The sequence below is a fragment of the Mesitornis unicolor genome, unplaced genomic scaffold (genome assembly GCF_000695765.1).
Source record: "Mesitornis unicolor isolate BGI_N332 unplaced genomic scaffold, ASM69576v1 scaffold10452, whole genome shotgun sequence".
In the NCBI taxonomy this organism is placed as follows: Eukaryota; Metazoa; Chordata; class Aves; order Mesitornithiformes; family Mesitornithidae; genus Mesitornis; species Mesitornis unicolor.
The window spans coordinates 11571-28549 of record NW_010167122.1 but is presented as its reverse complement, the minus strand read 5'-3'; the positions used below and the strand labels follow the sequence as shown (position 1 = coordinate 28549).

General features: G+C 41.8%; 1 protein-coding gene across 1 annotated transcript; it reads left to right on the top strand.

The window, feature by feature from the left end:
- Nucleotides 1-18: 18 nt before the first annotated feature.
- Nucleotides 19-16392, top strand: TICRR (TOPBP1-interacting checkpoint and replication regulator; the record flags this gene model as incomplete). The annotated part of the gene is made up of 22 exons (XM_010178577.1): nt 19-246; nt 790-1075; nt 1647-1888; nt 2133-2379; nt 2908-3040; nt 3792-3934; nt 4070-4282; nt 4846-4994; nt 5734-5828; nt 6187-6280; nt 6444-6523; nt 6840-7082; nt 7671-7767; nt 8030-8099; nt 8803-8943; nt 9446-9536; nt 10040-10101; nt 10925-11077; nt 11814-11971; nt 12184-14464; nt 15826-15939; nt 16274-16392. Coding segments are annotated over 22 exons (5439 nt in total), but the record flags the coding sequence as incomplete, so codon positions are not given.
- Between the last annotated feature and the right edge of the window lie 587 nt (nt 16393-16979).

The window sequence follows — 16979 nt, the reverse complement described above, 5'->3', positions numbered from 1 at the left end:
GGCGAGCCCCAGGAGAGCCATCTGCCCCCCGAGGGCTTTGTGAACGCCGTTTTCCTCTTCTCCCCCTGTCCCCACTCGCGGAGGGAGCTGCGGCAGTTCGTGTCGGGGAGCGACGCCCCGTCCTCCCCCTGTGAGCCGCCCACGGTGCAGGAGCTGGCGGAGAAGCTCCTGCCCAAGAGTGTCCAGGAGTTGATTGCAGACCAGAAGATCACGCTGTTCTGGGTGGACACTGCCGAGTGGTCTCAGGTAATGAGATTGCACCGCACAGCTGCACTAACAGGCCATCTCCTATGCCAGCCTCCTGTATAAGGGAGAGCAGTTTTATGCTGTAGTCTTTAAGTGATAGGGAAAGGTCTTCAGTTGCTGCCGTATAATCTTGTTCAGCAAGAGACTGAGAACAGGGATGGTAGTTACCCCTGTAGAGTCTGAGATTTATCAGCACCTGAATTACAGTGTTTATCGATGGGTCGTCTTGTGCTTTGAGTTAGGTGGGAGCTACATCTATCAGAACTGCAAATAAGCAGGCTAACAATTCAGGTGTCTAGATACCATGTTCAAAAACCCCAGCGTGAAAATACTAACTAGCTCTAGGTTCAGTGGGACTGGTATTGTCTAAATGGATTCCCATGAGGGCTAATAAAGTCCGTAAAACACTTGGAAAGCACTGTATTTACATGCTTTACATATATTTTGTATGCTGGTTTTTCTAGAAGCATGCAGTCGCTGTTTGTTTGGATGGAGGTTATCTCACTGCCAACACTAACTTGAGACCTTTCTGTTCTATTTCAGCTGATTGAGTCCCCAGATCATGTTGGGTACTGGACAATGTTTGAACTGATTCGTCACACGGGAGGCACCATTTTGTCAGCTGAAACCTTAGTGCAGTGTTTGAGTCACCACAGAGCAGATCTTGCTCATGGGTTTCTTGAAGACTCGGTTTCCCCAGTGCCACAGACACTGTCTTGGACCATGCTTCTGCCATTGGATGCCACTTTGAACTGCTTGCTCTCAAAGCCCTCTGTATTTCAAGCCGTATTCTCCCAGCAAGAAGGAATGCTGTTTTTCAACATGAATGGTAATTAAAAACAAAACAAAACAAGCCTCAAACCTGTACATAGTAATAACTGTGATCTCTCATGCAGGATACTTGATGAGTTTCCCTTGTGAATAGTATGTGTAGAATTAACTTCAGCTATTTAAGAGCCTAAGTTTAAAAGAGGGGAAAAAAAAAGAAGTCCTGCATGCCCTGTGCTCTAGTTCCTGTGATATGAGAGCTATTAGCCCATATTCCTGATTTAGTCTTCTGATAGTTTGGTTTCACCTTGTATAGGTGTGCACCCTTGTCTTACACATCCTTTGTCTCAGCTTCAGTTTAACTAAACTAAGAACACAAAGCCCCTTCAAAAGAAAACAAATTAGCTTTAAAGCAATGTGCAGTGCACAATGGCTCGCTCTTTAGTGGTTCCTTTGTGCGTTCAGCTCCTTCTTGAGAGTTTGAGGAGGAAATCAGTTCTGCAATCCACTTACTGTAGAGCTATTCCCAGTTCAATCCTGGAATTTATTTTTCTTGTGTTGAAGCTGTCTTTTGATCTAGGTGGAAAACCCATTTTACTTTAGGACTTCTGCTTTGTCTTATCCTTGCACAGGAAGAAATAAGCAGGAAAGCTGTGCTGTGATCCTGGAACCCCTTGCCATGAGCCAAAGACAACTGCATTGTCCAGTCAACATCTTCCTGAAAGGCAGCTTGACGGGTTGGAGCTTGATGCAGGCTGGCTGCTTCCTCACAGAAAGCTGGATACTGCAGAGCTCACAGGCTGAGCAAGCAGAACATAACAGGTCACTGTTTCACCAGCTGTTAAGGAATCTTGTGGCTGAAGAACTGCACATGGTAAATCTTAATCTTTGCCTTAAATTAGTATCGATTCTGAAATGAGCTGTGACAAAAGGGGTGATATTGTATCATGTTCTGAAGACAAGAATAGAGGTATTTGTTGATGACAGAGTGCTCATTTGGAGTTAAATTCAGAAAAATCTTTAAAAGATCATGTAAGTCTATAACCGGTTTGTAAAATATCTCCTTAATGTCTCTGTATCTCAAGATAATAAGCTTTTCTCTCTTTTTTTTAATGTAGGTTGCTGAGGTATCTCTATCAAAAACTTGGTGCCCCTGCACTGCTGTTTTGTCACCGCTTTCTGAGAGTACTGCAGTTCTGACTATACTTGGTACTGAGAAGACCGCTGAAGTTCAGCGATGCAAGCTTGAAGGAGCTGTAGTGGACAACATCTCTTCCCGAGATGATGCTCTTCATCTCCCAGATATTGTGAATAGTGTGTTGAGTAAAATTGATGGATCCGTGGAAGACTCTCTGGCTAGTATGGGTAGGTGTCAGGAGATGCAAAACTTATCAATCTTTTAATCATATCTAGATCTGGAGTGGAAAAATCTAAAGCTGCTGATTTCCTCAGTGAGGTTTTTGTTGGTTTTGGAATTTGCTCGTTTTGTTTTGTCTTCTGTGGCTCAGGCCTTGTGTTGTGATGCAGAAGTCTGCAGTCGTGTACCTTTCTGTTTTATTGACGGAGCATTAGTTTCTACTAGTGTTTAGGTACAACACAGCTACTTGTGCTTGGGGGACTAGTTTTTAGAATGAGGTTTCCTAAAATGTGTCACATAGGCCATCTCTGGCTAGTAAAGCCTTTGGATGTGGCTTCAAAGAGGCTGCTTTTAGCTCACCTGTTTTGTTTTAGAGTGAATCTTCTTACGAGTCTCTGACCCTGATGTGTTGGCTGTTAAATAGTTCCTCCAGGAGCAAAGATTTGGAAACCTCTGCTTTAGAGCCTCTGTGAAGGCTGAGACCTGCTGCTTCATTTAGCCTTCCTTCTGATTTTGCGTATGTCTGTGCATAGGAGAGGAAACTTGTGTGCCAGAATGGGTCCAACGGGAGCTGTCCTGTACTGGGGGCTGGCATCCTTCAGTACTTGAAGCATGGTATCCTGCATCGAATGCATGTGGAGCAAGCTCAGATCTGATGGAGTCATTCAGGTATTTTTCTGAAATGTCTCTGAGTTATAATAAAGAATTTCTGTTTCCTGCTAGGGGAGCATGGCTATAGTATTACTCAGAATTCTGCAATTAAGTTGTCTTTTTATTTCTGTACTCAGTTTATTATGTGCTTTTGCCTCATTATGTCTCATTGTATGTGACAAAAGGAACTGGGAACAGGATGTCTGGGTAGCAGTTTGTGTGGATTAAGATCCCGACAGTTTCAGGAGCGATATAGGTGACTTAAAACGACCTGAGCTACTTAGGGAAATGTCAGACTTCAACTCTTCTTAGGGTTCAATAAGATCCACTGCAAGATACTGAAGACAGTGGTTGTTTTATCACAGTTGGTATTTAGTAGGAATGAATAAGTTTGCTTTCTTCAAAGAGCTTGCTGAGTGAAACGTAAAAACTAATAAATGCCTAATGCAGGAAAGCTTAGGTAGCACAAAGCTACTCATGTAAGTTTGTGACATGGGTCAGTGGCACATCCATTGTACATCAGGCAGCACTTATGCTTGTTTCCAACTTGATGTGATCCTTTTAAGTAGGGGGCTTGGGTTTTTTGTATCTTTTAAGTAAGAGTTTTGAGGAGTAGACATTGGAAGAGTACTAGCATGTGTTGCTTGCTTGCACTATATTGCTGTCCAGTGGCATAAAGAAAAACCTGGTTCCTGTCCACTGGGACCAAGGAATATGCCTCCCACTCCCATCTTTTTTGATCTCTGTATTAAATGTTCCTTTTATATAGGCTTCTGCAGGTTCCTTGTGCTAATGGGAAGGATGATGCCGACCAATCTGAAGTGGAACTCTCAGAAAGTTTATCTGAGCTGTACCAGAGAAAATTCAGGGAAGCATCTGCTGCAGCTGGACCAGGAAATAACAAAAAAAGACGTATGTATAGTTAGACTATGTATGCATCTTGTCAGAAAGATGATAAAGATTTCTCAGCAGCCCTTTTTAATGCACGAACCCTAGAGATCTGTACTGTCCTGTACAGATTTAGAGACCCTTTTTGTGGTGTTACAGGTGGCGTTCCTCGAACTCCAGTCAGGCAGAAGATGAAGACCATGTCCAGATCCTTGCAGATGCTCAACGTAGCAAGACTGAATGTAAAAGCTCACAAGTTTCAACCTGATCCTGCACCACCAACGGTGACTGAGAAGGTTCCACAGAAGCTTTCAGCAAAAAGATTGGATGAAAAGATGGAAGGAAAGGAAAAGGCACTTAAAATGTCTATAGGTGAGTGTTAAGTTATCAGTCCTGATATTTGTAGGCGGTCGTATGGGGTTTTTGTGGGAAGGAGAATAATTGAGTACTAGGTGCAAGGGAGCAGATCAGTGTTTGGGTTTCTGTATCTTCAGCTTGGCGCACAGTGGTTTGTTGGCTTTCTTTTTTGTTTTTTCTACCCTTCCCCCAGTTAATTTCTAGAAATGTTCACAGCCTAGTGTTGCATTGACTCCTGAGGTTAGTTTCCTGCCTTGTCTCCATCTGAAAAAAGCAATAAGGCACTATCTTTTCTTTAAATAAAAGAAGTAGAAGGAAGCACCCTATTTAATAATTATGCAGAAGTAAAGGGAATTTCTTGACCGCTACAGTAACCTGAAAGCTTTCCAATCTAATTGGAACTAAGCTTTTAATCTGTCATATGTCTGGACTTGAGGCTGCTTCTGTTGGTGTTCTGTGGTCTGGATGTGTCTTTGCTGGAGAAAATCTCTCTTGATGGCCCCCTCTTCAGATGGAGTAAGTGTTTTGTCAGGTGTGGTGAACAGGAATTTAGTTAACTTAGACCATTTCCATTGCAGATATCAAAACTGAGGAGGAGCTGCAGTCCCATTTAATTGCAAGCTACAAGAAGGTTGTTACTGAGGGAGTTCTTTCCTCTGTGTGTGCCCAGAATATGATCATGGCCATTAAAAGGTTCTTGAAAGTACAAGATGTCAAAGAGAAAGAGGTAGGTAAAAGCTTGAGGGCAGGGTTGTTACTGATCTGGAAACTGAAGTTTTTGCTATTTTAGGTTACCTTTCCTTCACCTTACCTGAAGTTTTTTTGCACAGTAGCATGTCGTCCAAACCACAACCACTAACTACTACTGTCCTGATTCAGCAGTGAAACAGTGCAGGAAAATCCAGTTCAGTTTTCAGTTTACACCTTTGCTCAAGATTGCAACAGATGTCTTTTCCTTTACATTGCCCTTGTTCTGAATTCTGACTTCACTTATTCAAAATGAAACTGTTGTTTAAAATACATTCTTGCAAACCATGCTTTAAAAATGTGAATCTTCCATTTTTGCTTTACATGGCAAATCTGTGCCTACTAATTCTCCTGGACAGAGAAATAGCTCAAGGTATTTCTTACAATGTTTAATACTATTTGTAGACTTAAAGTAACTCACCGAAATGAAAATTATTAAACTTGTGAGTAATAGAAAAAAATACTGTGAAAGACAAACCCAAGTTACTGAAGAAGGCCTAAAGCTGCAAGGAAGTCACTTTCTCTGTGATTTCAAGCTATAAGTTCTATGTCTTGTGTTGTCGTGACTTTGCTACTGAGAGAGAGAATTTTTTTCTTGAAGGAGAAGAAAAAAGTTGAGCTATTGCCAAAAGAATGGGTCAAGAAAGGAGGAGGAAAAAACCTGTCCTGCAGACAGGGAACAGACTTGAAATTTTTGCTGTAATTATGTGTCTCTGCAGGTGGCCTGTGTGGAAAAAGTCAGAAGCCATCTCCTGAAGACCAGCAAAACTCTCAGACAACAGCATGGCTCACAGAAGGAGACCAAAGTCAGAGAGTATGAGATGCTCTATTTACTTCAACTTCCGAAGTACTGTGGAGTTGGTTAGCGATTTTTAATGGTGGCTTTTTTTGTATGAGTGGAAAAGTATTTACATGGGGTAAATACTCCAGGGGAAATTTCTCAACATAGTAAAAACACATCATTAAATGCAAATATACATATGCTGTGTGATAAGCATTGCAGCCTCTATCTGAAGTGAGGCATCTCCCCTGCCACCAAAATGAAATGCTAACCAAATCATTCCGGCAAAGGGAGTTACTTCCCCTTCCATTGCTTTTTTGAGCATACCTTTTGCAGTAAACTTGCTGTTTCCACCAGAAAGAAGGCAGTGAGTGATAACTTGTTTTCTTAGGTGCCGACTTCAGGTATTCTTGCGCCTTGAGTTATGTCTTCAGTGCCCTTCGCTGCAAAGCAACACTGATGAAATGGAGCAGCTGTTAGAAGAGGCAAGTAAATTACAAACCAGATTGTTTCTGGATAGCACTAGAAATGCAGACCAGGAACCTGTAGGTTTCCCTTACTGTAACACTTCATAGTCCTTGCTTAAAAATACCCTGGTGTTGAACTATCATAACTTAATCTGTTTTCCCACCTGACTTTCTCTTCCAGATCACAGATATGCTGCGCATTTTATGTCTGACTGAAGACCCAGGGTATCTTACAACGTTTCTAGAGGAAATATTAGAATTGTAAGTTCTTTAGCATGACTTAAGTGTTACTGGGGACTGTGATTTTGGTTAGATATCTTCTTTGAGTAAACAGAAATCTACAGCTTTGATTTACTGCATCTTTGCAATTTTCAGAAGTTTAGACGTGTTGTTTGTTACGCTTGTATCTTGATTAAAGGAAAAGTAGCGGATAAGCAAGTAAACTAATGAAAAAGTTATTTTCAGAGTTTTTTTTAATTGACATTTGAGAATAAAGATTTAGTTCAAACCTTGGGATTGAAACTTTGACAATTTTGTGGGGGATTGTATTTGATGTGGGTTCTCTCTGATGCTCTAGGTATATGAATTCTATACCAAAGACCCTTGGAGATATTTATTACAGTCTTGGTACACAAATACCCTCGAAGCTGGTGTCTGTTCTGCCTTCAGACTTCTTCAGTGATGACTCCATGACTCTGGATAGCAAATCTCCAGGCCTTCCACCATCTTTATCATCTGCCTTAACTCCCAGCACTGTTTGCCTACGCACTGAGAGTGATCAGCTGGAGGAGTTGCGCACCAGATCTGCCAAAAAGAGAAGGTAATAATTCCAAGTAGGGGGAAGCTTATTGCAGGTTAGGCTGTGGCTGAGGAACTGCCTAAACTACAGCTCAGTCATCTTTGTTGCTGGTTCTGTTCTGCTTTCTTTTGGGGCAAGCTCACACCTGTGATAGCTCTGCAAGTGTGAGAAGTATTAAGGGCTCCCATTTTTCACTTTAACTGGCCATTGTTGACTATATGGAAGTGCAGTCTTGATTCTGTATGTGTATCTTATGCACAAGTAGAGTTCATGAGCATCTTCCATGAGAGGATGTTCTACTGTGCAGTAGGTGACCCTATATTGTTAAAGTTAAGACTGCGATTTACTGTAGACCTCTATATTGAGGATCCTGTGTACCTTTTAGCAAATCCTGAAATGAGTTTTAATACCAACTTTAAAGGTAGGTATAGCTATTTATATTGCAAATCATCTTTCACTGCTGTAACAAATGAGGTACCAACACGATTTGTAATCTGAATTTAGGTAATGACTTCCTATCTCTATAGTCAAAGCTACGTTTAATTGTCACTAGGTTGAAGAATATGCTTCTGATCTTGTTTTAACTTAATCTTTATATACTTTCTGAAGGAATAATGTATTGGCCAGACACAGGAGCATGACAGAAGCACCACAGAACTTGCGTCAAATTGAGATTCCCAAGATAGCCAAGAATGCCATCAGAAAGGTAAAACTTCCAAAAGGTTTGTGTGGGTTGTGTGTGAGTTGCTTCTGCAGGGGTGCAGCAATGTTGTGAAGTGACACTTGAGCGCAAAACCTCTTGCTCCGTATTCACTTAATGTGAATATGCCCTGTACTAGCTGTGCAGAGATCAAAAAGGTTTTGAAGGAGAAATTGAAATAATGTGTGGTTCAGAGCTTACAGTTAATAAGTGTAATAGTTAAATGTAATTTAAACTTTTAGTGAGGCTAATTTCTTCTTTGTTTTAGGAGAACTTGTGTTCTTACCTTGCCACTGAGAAGTCCCAACAGGTGCCTTTGCAGAAGGAAGCAGTGCAAGGTATATTGACTTCTAGCTTTTCTGTGAAAAGGTGCGTCTTCAGCACATGTTCTCTCTGTAAATTTTAGTGAGCCGTGATCAAATTATGCTGAAGTATGCTGGAAATCTGAAGGAAGTTTTGCTGAATTCTGCAAAAACTTTGAGGAAAAAAATAATCAGTTCTGTGTGTGCTCACATGCAGAGAGCTTTAATCATGTATCCTGAAAAGAAAACCTTTCCATTCTTCCTTAGAAATAATTGCAAGATTCATCTTCACTGTCCTAAAAAGAAAACAAAGGCAGGAATGAAATCCTATATCTGGAAACAGGATATATCTCCACAAAATACTTAATAAAATTAAATTTCACATGCATTCTCTGAAGGAACTTGTGCTTCAGGCGAAATTTTGTAGCTCACTTAATGTTGTTTCATGTGGGACACTGACTAGCTGCTTTTTCTGCTATGGTGTCTGCTTGTAGCTTTTTGCTGAAATAATGCAAATTTGTAAGATAAGTCCAGGATGGACTTAGAGGAGGACATGCTTCAGTAGCAGAAAACCAACTTTTCAATGCTTTGTGACCTCTAGAAAGTTGTTGTTCTGTGCTGGTATGTGATGTTCCCATCTCGAGTGGGCTGACAAAATTACCTTCCTGTGTTTGTTCCCTCCCCCCCCATTTTGTTTTTGTCTTAATCTCATAATTTCTTGCTTTGTCTTGCTTCACAGAGGTTACAAAGGTAAGGAGGAACCTCTTCAATGAAGGGATACTTTCACCATCAAAAAGGTCTCTGAAGAAGATGCCTAGAAGCCAGTCGGTATCTGCTGTGGAAGGCTTAAGATATAAATGTCCTGATGAAGGCACTAAAGGTAGGATATGACTTGCATGTGTAGTATTGTGGAAAAGCTTTTGCTAAAACTTCTATTCTTATGTTCTCAGTTCTATGGAACAATTACTTATGATGTGTCTTTAATGAAGGAGAAAATATTTTAGATTGTTGCTGTGGTGTTTGGAGGGTGAATAGGATGGTATTGAAACACACCTATTTTTTTACTAAACTCTTTCTCGTAAAGAAAACTAATGTTAAAATTGGTTGGTTAAAAAAAGGATCTGAATGAAAGATGAAGAAGGAAAGCTATCTCAATAGGTTAATAATGTCTGACACAGCATTATTAATAATATTGAGGGAATGGGAAGGAAGTGTAGACATTGGACTCTGAAATGATGATAGCTTATGAGTGCTGGGAGACTTATGCACAATGATTGGTTGTCATTCTTAAACTAAAGCCTATACAAAACTGTATTTATTTATTTATTTGTCCTACCTGCTTTATAATTGTGTGATGTTAAGCTTTTGCTTGATTATTTTAGATCATCGCAAGTTACTGACCAAGAGAGTTGCAGAAACACCACTACATAAGCAGGTCTCCAGGAGACTACTACATAAGCAGATCAAAGGCCGGTGAGTAAGCCCTTTCTGAATTTCTTCAGTAAGTACTGGATTTTTAATTAGTGGCCACAAGCACAAGAACCAGCTGTTGTCTTTGTGATCAAAGTGTCATCTTCACCTAAGGCAGTAAAAGAACCAGTGGAGGCTAAGTTCCCTTGTCTGAGTGGGGACAAATACTGCTTGCTTCACTGTGTAAGGCAGGCTGCTTTAATTCCTGCAGCTAAATTCTGCTTAGGTTCAGTTGCTGTTTCAAGGGCTTCTGAAGAAAATGCCTGTGCTGTATTTTGTGGACTCTCTCGGCTGAAATTTAGCACTTACTTCCACATAGAGCTGTTACCTATGCAGCTGGACAGTTAGCCATACTCAATCAAATTTTAATAGGAGGCTAATTGCTTACTTAGAGTAGCCCACAAAGCAATATATTTTTGTAGAATAGAGTACTGTTTTCAGTCTAAGTTCTGGTTTTTTTAAGTGTGAATAGTAAGTTAAGTCCAAAACCTGTGCTGTTTCTCAAGGTCTTCTGATCCAGGTTGTGACATTGGTGTTGTAGAAGAATCTCCAGAGAAGGCCATAAATGGTAAGCACCAATTTTTGATTAAAGGTGGTTTTGCTGCTTTGTAGCTTGTAAGATGAGCATGCTTCAACTTAGATGATTCGTGAATAGTCAGTACAAAAGTATTGTACTATTCCATTGGTGGAGCACAGCCTCTTCTGATAGAACCATTTGCTGCTCACTGCTTTGACAACCCTGAAGAGTAGAAGTTCAGAAAGGAAAGTTGATAGTAACTTTTAAAGGAAAGTACATTAAGGACTTTGAGGATGAACAAGACTCTGAGCTGCTATAATTACTGTGAAACCAGGACATGCAGGATTGTTTTTTTTTAACATAACTTCAACATGTTGTGCTGTGACCCTAACACTGTTCTGGTTTCTACTGTAGCAGATAGACACTTGGCTCTGTGGAGTGTTTCTATGTTAAGTTGCCTACTGCTTCTTATACCCAGGAAGGAAGAAGAAAACAGTATGGTTGGACAAGCAAGAAGATGAAATCACTAGAATAAAGACAGGAGAATTAACTAATCATGTAACCTGGATGTAACTTGAATTGAACGTGGCTTTTCTAGCATTCCTTTCCATATAGTTGCTAGAAAGATGAGAGTAATCATGACTTAGAGGAAGGGGGCATCATGATTTGGAAGGAGATTTGTATGCCTTAATACTCCAAATCGCCAAGAAAGGTGAAGCTTTGTTCTTTGCATTCTTGCTTCCCTACATGGGATAGTTATTTGTATGGAAGTTTCTTCTTAAAGTGTGTTCTTTCAGTTATGAACTGTTCCTGAAGATGTTCCCGTTGTTGAGGGAGAAAGAAGTCTCAGTCTCCAATATCCTTACCTTTTCAGAAGCAGGTTTGAGAAGAAGTCCACGCATCAAACAGCTGTCTTTAAATAGGACCTGCTCTGGTGTTTTCTATTCCACTGCACAGCCCAGCTCACAAAATTCACAGCAAGTCCATCGGGGACAAGAAGAGAGCTGTACACTGCAGGATGCAGAAGGTACTGAATGAGATTTGAGCAGGCTGATATTGCTGATCTGAAAAGCTGACATGGATAGCTCTAAGTTTGATTTGATTTGGCTCTACAAGAGACCATAAAAAGCTAAGAGCTATCATGTAATATCTTCTGTAGACAGAAATTCATCCCCAGTAATCATTTTTGAATTGGGAATCTGAATTTGGAGGACAGTATGGCAGCTATTTCTATGATATACACTGCCAACTTAAGAAACCAATCAGGCCCATCTAAGAGAATACCACTGATTGTCAGTCTGCATTCCTTAAATGCAGTGAAATCCCTGTAAAATATGGGACAGAAATCCTAAAGCTTACTTTCAGTCTACTCTGTGGCAGCATAAAGCAATGACTGATGGGATCTTTGCTGGCTTTCTCAGTAGGATTATCAGCTATAAGTGGTGACACTTAGTTCTTTATATTATACTTACTAGAATCCTTAGTCATGAACCAGAACTTTCTTAAGCTACAAGCTATAAATAGAATAAGAGGCTGAGCTATTTTATACTTTTTTTTTTTCAAGAGCACTTTTTCTGCAGAAAGATACTAGTTTCATATTGGGAAATAACAATAATTATGGTGAAGCTTTAACATTTGGCTAGAAAAGGGCATGCTAGGACTATAGGCTTTAATGCTACTTGTTCATAGATCTGAAGTGATTGAGACAATTGTTCGTGGCAGGGTACTTGGTGTTAGTTGAATTGTACTGTTTCACTTTATAGGCATTAAGCAGCATTCAGAGAGCCCCACTGTCCAGACTCCCAAGAGGTTTTTCTTTGGTGCAGTCATTGACACACGTAGTCCTGCAGTGAAACATTCACCTGGAAAGAGGAGAACAAGAAAAGATTCCTTACACTTAGAGGAGCTGACTGCCTGTCAGGTAGAAACCCTTAACCTCTCTTTCTTGCCATCCCCTTTTTCTATGCATGTTTAGTGAGACCTACACATCTTAAATTTAGTGTTTCTGTTAAGTCTAATCAAATGGTTTTTGTGTTTTAAATCTTGAGAAGTAAATATCAAGATGGGTATATAATATTGCTGGCATAGAACAAGCACGATTCTTTTAATTTATTTCCCTCTCCCCCCCTCCAGACTCCTAGAAAAACACCTCATAAATTTGCCCAGAAGCCACTGAATTCTGCCAGTAAGCTACCAAGGAGATCACCTCGCCTTCTGCACAGGACACCACAGAAGCTGGAGAAGACTCCTGGCAAAAGTCCAGCTACTAAGCAGACTGCAGCTAAATGTTTGGGAAAGTACTTTTCTGATCCTGTACAAAGGGTCAAGTCGCCATCTGTGGTAACTGAAAATAAGAGGGTTCACTTACTGCAAGTAACTTTTAAGGATTGTTCCCCACCAGAAAGACTTTCCCCTCCTTGCAAAGAGGCTGGCTTACAAACACCAGAACTTGAAGGGTTCACAGTGCTCAATACCTCACTACCTCTGACAGATTCAAACCCAGCTGCTGCTTCCTCCTCTGCTGTCCAGGAAAGATGTTTTATAGAACTGCAAACTCCAAGACGTTCCTTGAGATATCTCTCAAAATTAGCATCTCCATTTGGTGCTCGGAGGCAAATCCTCCCAAAGGAAATTCAGGTGCAGTCAAATCCATTATCTCAAGTGACTGAAAGTACTCTCAGGAAACCTGAAGATCCAGGTTCAGAATTATGTACCAGCTCACTGAGCACAGAAATATCGCAGCTCACTGTGAGACTGGAGCCTCCCTTCAGTTCTACTTTCCATGAAAGTACCACGAACACAGTGGGAATCTGCTCTCCCTCCCATGCGCAGGCTAGGGAGTCTGACTGGGAGCTTAGTGCATCTGAACCATCTCTACAAAAATCTGCAGATATTACTGGCACTTTACTGAGGTCCCTGCTTCGCACATCCAAGCAAGCCAAATATGAACCGAATTCTGGAGGAGAGAACCTCACACTTGAATGTGCAACACCTAAAAATAAGGACAATCATCATGATAGAGGTTGTAGCACCTCTGTAGAAAGCCTTCAGCTTTGCCAGTCCCAAGTTACTGAAAATACCCCTGTATCAGAGAAGAATAGAGAGATGGATGTAGCGTCTCAAAAGTCTTTCCTAAGAAAAGACTCAGAAAACTTGCAAGAGCATTTGTCTCCAAAGCCTGCTGGAGGGCAGCTGCATGCACAGAATGCTGAGATGGAGTATGAGCAACTGGTTAAGGGGAATTCCAGTGCAAACGCCTTCCTAAGCAGTTCTCAAGCAGCTAGTGATTACTTGGAACCAAAAACCCTGCTGGGAGAAGAATATATGGAGCTGAAGCATCCAGGTATTAAGAGACACTCCAGATTTGCCCTGAAAACTTCACCTCCTGTGCCAAAGTCTGCTCCTGCCTATTCTTTACGCTGCACTCCAGACAGGAGGCAGCGGGAGGCTGCAGCACGGATGGGAAATCCTCAACTTCTGGCCAAGTTCTCTACTCCTAAAAGCCGTTGCAAACTGCCTTCTGCTAGCTCACCAACTTACGAAGTTGAACTTGAGATGCAAGCTTCAGGCCTGCCCAAACTTCGTATTAAGAAAATTGGCTCTTCCTCATCATTGGAAGTCCAAGCTGAAGCAAGTGCCAGCAAACCCAAGGGAGGAGAAAGCCCCTTTGGTGATCTTGCTCTGACCTGGTGCAGCAAGCACCCAGGAAGACTAGCAGCTGCCTGTGTTTCACCGTCCTGCTTTCGTTCTTTCCACAGTACCCCTGGGAAGGGTGGAGGACAGACCTACATATGCCAGTCATACACCCCAACAAGCTGTGCCTCTAATGCCACCTCCCCATCTCCCTTAGAAGCAGGAGTTCCCTGGACGCCTTCTCCAAAGCAGAAGGGGAAGACGACCCCTGATGCTATCAAGGACTGGCCTCGGAGAAAGAGAGCAGCAGACAGCACTGCTAACGCGAACTGTGGTCAAAATGAGAAAAACACTGATGAACAGAAGACAACGTCAGCAGGCAGAGAAGGAGAGATGAAGATCTGGGAGCACTGCAGTAGCAAAGCAACAAATATTCTTGGAGAATTTGAACTGGAAGGGATTTACAGGCTTCAGGATCAGGCATCTCCTAGCAACTCTGAACCGAGGGCTGAGGAGGACTCTGCCATGGGAACTTTTGGTTTGAAATCTCGGAAGCGGGACTTTATGCATCTGTCACCAGAAAAGGAGGAGAATCACTGTGCCAAGAGATCTTGCACTGATAGGTGCAACTTGGATCTCGCTGGCTTTTCCGTAGATGAGGGCAACAGAAGCAAATCGAGGATGGACTCTCTTCTTCCTGAGAAACCAGGAGTGTGTGCACTCATAACTCCTGAGCAGCAGCACAGCTCTGTAGGGGATGATGATGTCTTCCTTTTGTCAGGTAATTAAGTTGCACCTATGACATGCTACTGAAATTCAGAGATGGTTAAAGATGGGGGATAGACAAAAACAAGAACACGGTATTTTCTGGCTGAGGGAGAATGAGGTGGCCAGGGAGTGAGTGGGTTGTAAACGACATGAAAGTTAATTATGTGAAGAGTCACACTGGATGTGAGGAGGTCATCAATGGAGTATTAATTATGGGGGAGAGATCAGAGAAATATGAAAGAACAGGAGACTACAGGAATTAAAAGGAAAATTTGAGAACTTGGGGAGGGAGAATCACAATTACATCCAGCTGCTGTCTTGTAAATAATGAGAACTGGAGAGTGAATAAAGGGTGTGAGGCAGCTACAGCGCACAGAGTGGAGTGTGAGCTGTGACTTGAGGAAAGCGGTAGCTCTTCTATTGCAGTAAGTGTTGAAATTAGACCAGGTGATTTATTTGGGTTTGTGTTGATGCTGCTAGCTGTTTGTGCCCACCACCTAGCACTGAAGTTAATGGTCTAAAACTCTTGGGTGCTTCATTATAGACTGGATCTTGTGGAGGTTAGTCCTGTGGATATTGGTATTTATTAGTGCCCCAGTTCTGACTATAGGGCAGGCCCATTGAAAGTGGGTATCAGAAATTACTGCCTTGCTAGCAGTAATGCTGTATTGTTCGGTATTTAAGTTTAAACTACCTCTTTGCTTTTGTGGGTGCAGATGATTCAGCTGACCTTGGTGAAAAGAGCTGTGTCAGCTCTGTTAGCGAGGCCATGTGAATTTCAAATACTTAATCCAGTGTTGTTCCAGGAATCCCATGTTACAAGGGACTATGGCAGATGTTCTACAGTTATTGCATGCTCTGAAGCATTAAGTTTCAGTGTTTGTTTCCTCTTGCAAGGAAAGGTTTGCATAAAGAGGTAGGGTTTTACTCATTTGACAGGTAAGACTTTCACTAAGACAAATGGGCAGACTTTAAAGCAACATTAGTCCATATTCAGGACATGAAATAATTGCAGTACTTAGCCTTAAGCTGGTCCTGTAAGAGACTTTCTGTACCTACAGACCTTCTTTTTGTATTTACAGATCATCATGGTCATAGCAACAGTTTTCTTCCAAGACATGAGTTACCTGAAGACTAACTGTTTAATATAAGTGAAGCACTTTTCTACTAAACTACCTAAGAAAATTAAATGCGCTAAGAGCTAATTCCAGACTGCCATTTGTCTTTCCTGGTGCCAGAAACCCCCTGTGTCAGACTACATCTTGTTTCAGATAAACTCAAAGTATCTTTTGCACTGATGGAAGTTTTGAGGTAAAGGCTGTGTGTGAGACTTGAGTTGTCATTTTGCTTCAGCATCTCCCTGTGCTTCTCCAGGCTCCACGCCACCAGTGAAGAGCGCGCTCTCTGCTAGCAGCCTTCTGGCACTGACCCAGTCTCCACTGCTGTGCCAGGGGCAGACGCCACCATCTCGGAGAAAGCGCGTTCAAGGTAACCACCTGTGCTGTAAGGAGAGACAAGGTGTGCTCTCTGCTTCCATGCAACTAAATGAGAACAAAAGCGTGGTATGCTAGGGATTGGTCTCTGTGCAGAAAGCCTGTGGCTGCATCTGTCGCTTCTGTATTCAGTGTCTCCATCTTACACGCTTCCAAGAAACTTGGCGGAACTGGGAGGTTTGGAAGGGAGGGGAGTTACCAATGAGGAAAAAGAGTAGCTTAGTAGGAAGTGGAGTTTACTGTTCTTGTTGTTTCCAGTTGGTATTTGGTTTCTTTCACCAGTAAACTTTGACAAACTGTGGCTTTAATTTACTCTTTCTGTTTTGTAGAAGAAGAATCTGATGCCTTCCAAATTGCTGCCAACCAGGAGCTGTCTCCATTCCACATCATGACTTTCAGGAAGCGTCCCCTTAGCAGGACTTACTCACGGAAAAAGCTGCTCAGCTGAAGTTTGGAGCCAGAACAGTATAGGAAACTTTGCATTATCCCAGCTGTACAACACTTTTTAACAAGGACCTCATATTTGGTGCTTGACTGGAGCTGTCTTGTGCTGGTAGGAGACTGGATGCAAGCATATGGACAGTGCAAATAAGGACCACTCTAAAAGTTGGGGTTGTTTTTTGACCTCAACTGCAGCATCTCCATCCAGTGAAAACTTAGCTCAGTCTTTCTGGCATTTCTCCTGTGTGTGGGTAGCTGAGTTCTGCAGTGAAGGTTCAATTCTGCTGGGTAAAGAGGGAGAATTGCCACTTTTCTACAGTTTTCTTTGTAAAATAAACTGATGTGAATTTTCATTGTGTCACTTAATCATAAATCTGTCTTTAGCCCAAGTGATGGGCAAGAGACTGGGGCTGGAGGAAGACGGATACTGGAGGTGAATGGGTACAAAACAAGCTGCATGCTCCTGCTGTCTATCTTGTCTTCATACTAACTGGATCCCTGTTAGCTGCATCCAGTTTGCCAGCTTAGTGGGAAAATAAGGACATTACTTCAGATGGATTAATGAGTAAATTACTCAGAAATACCAGACAAATG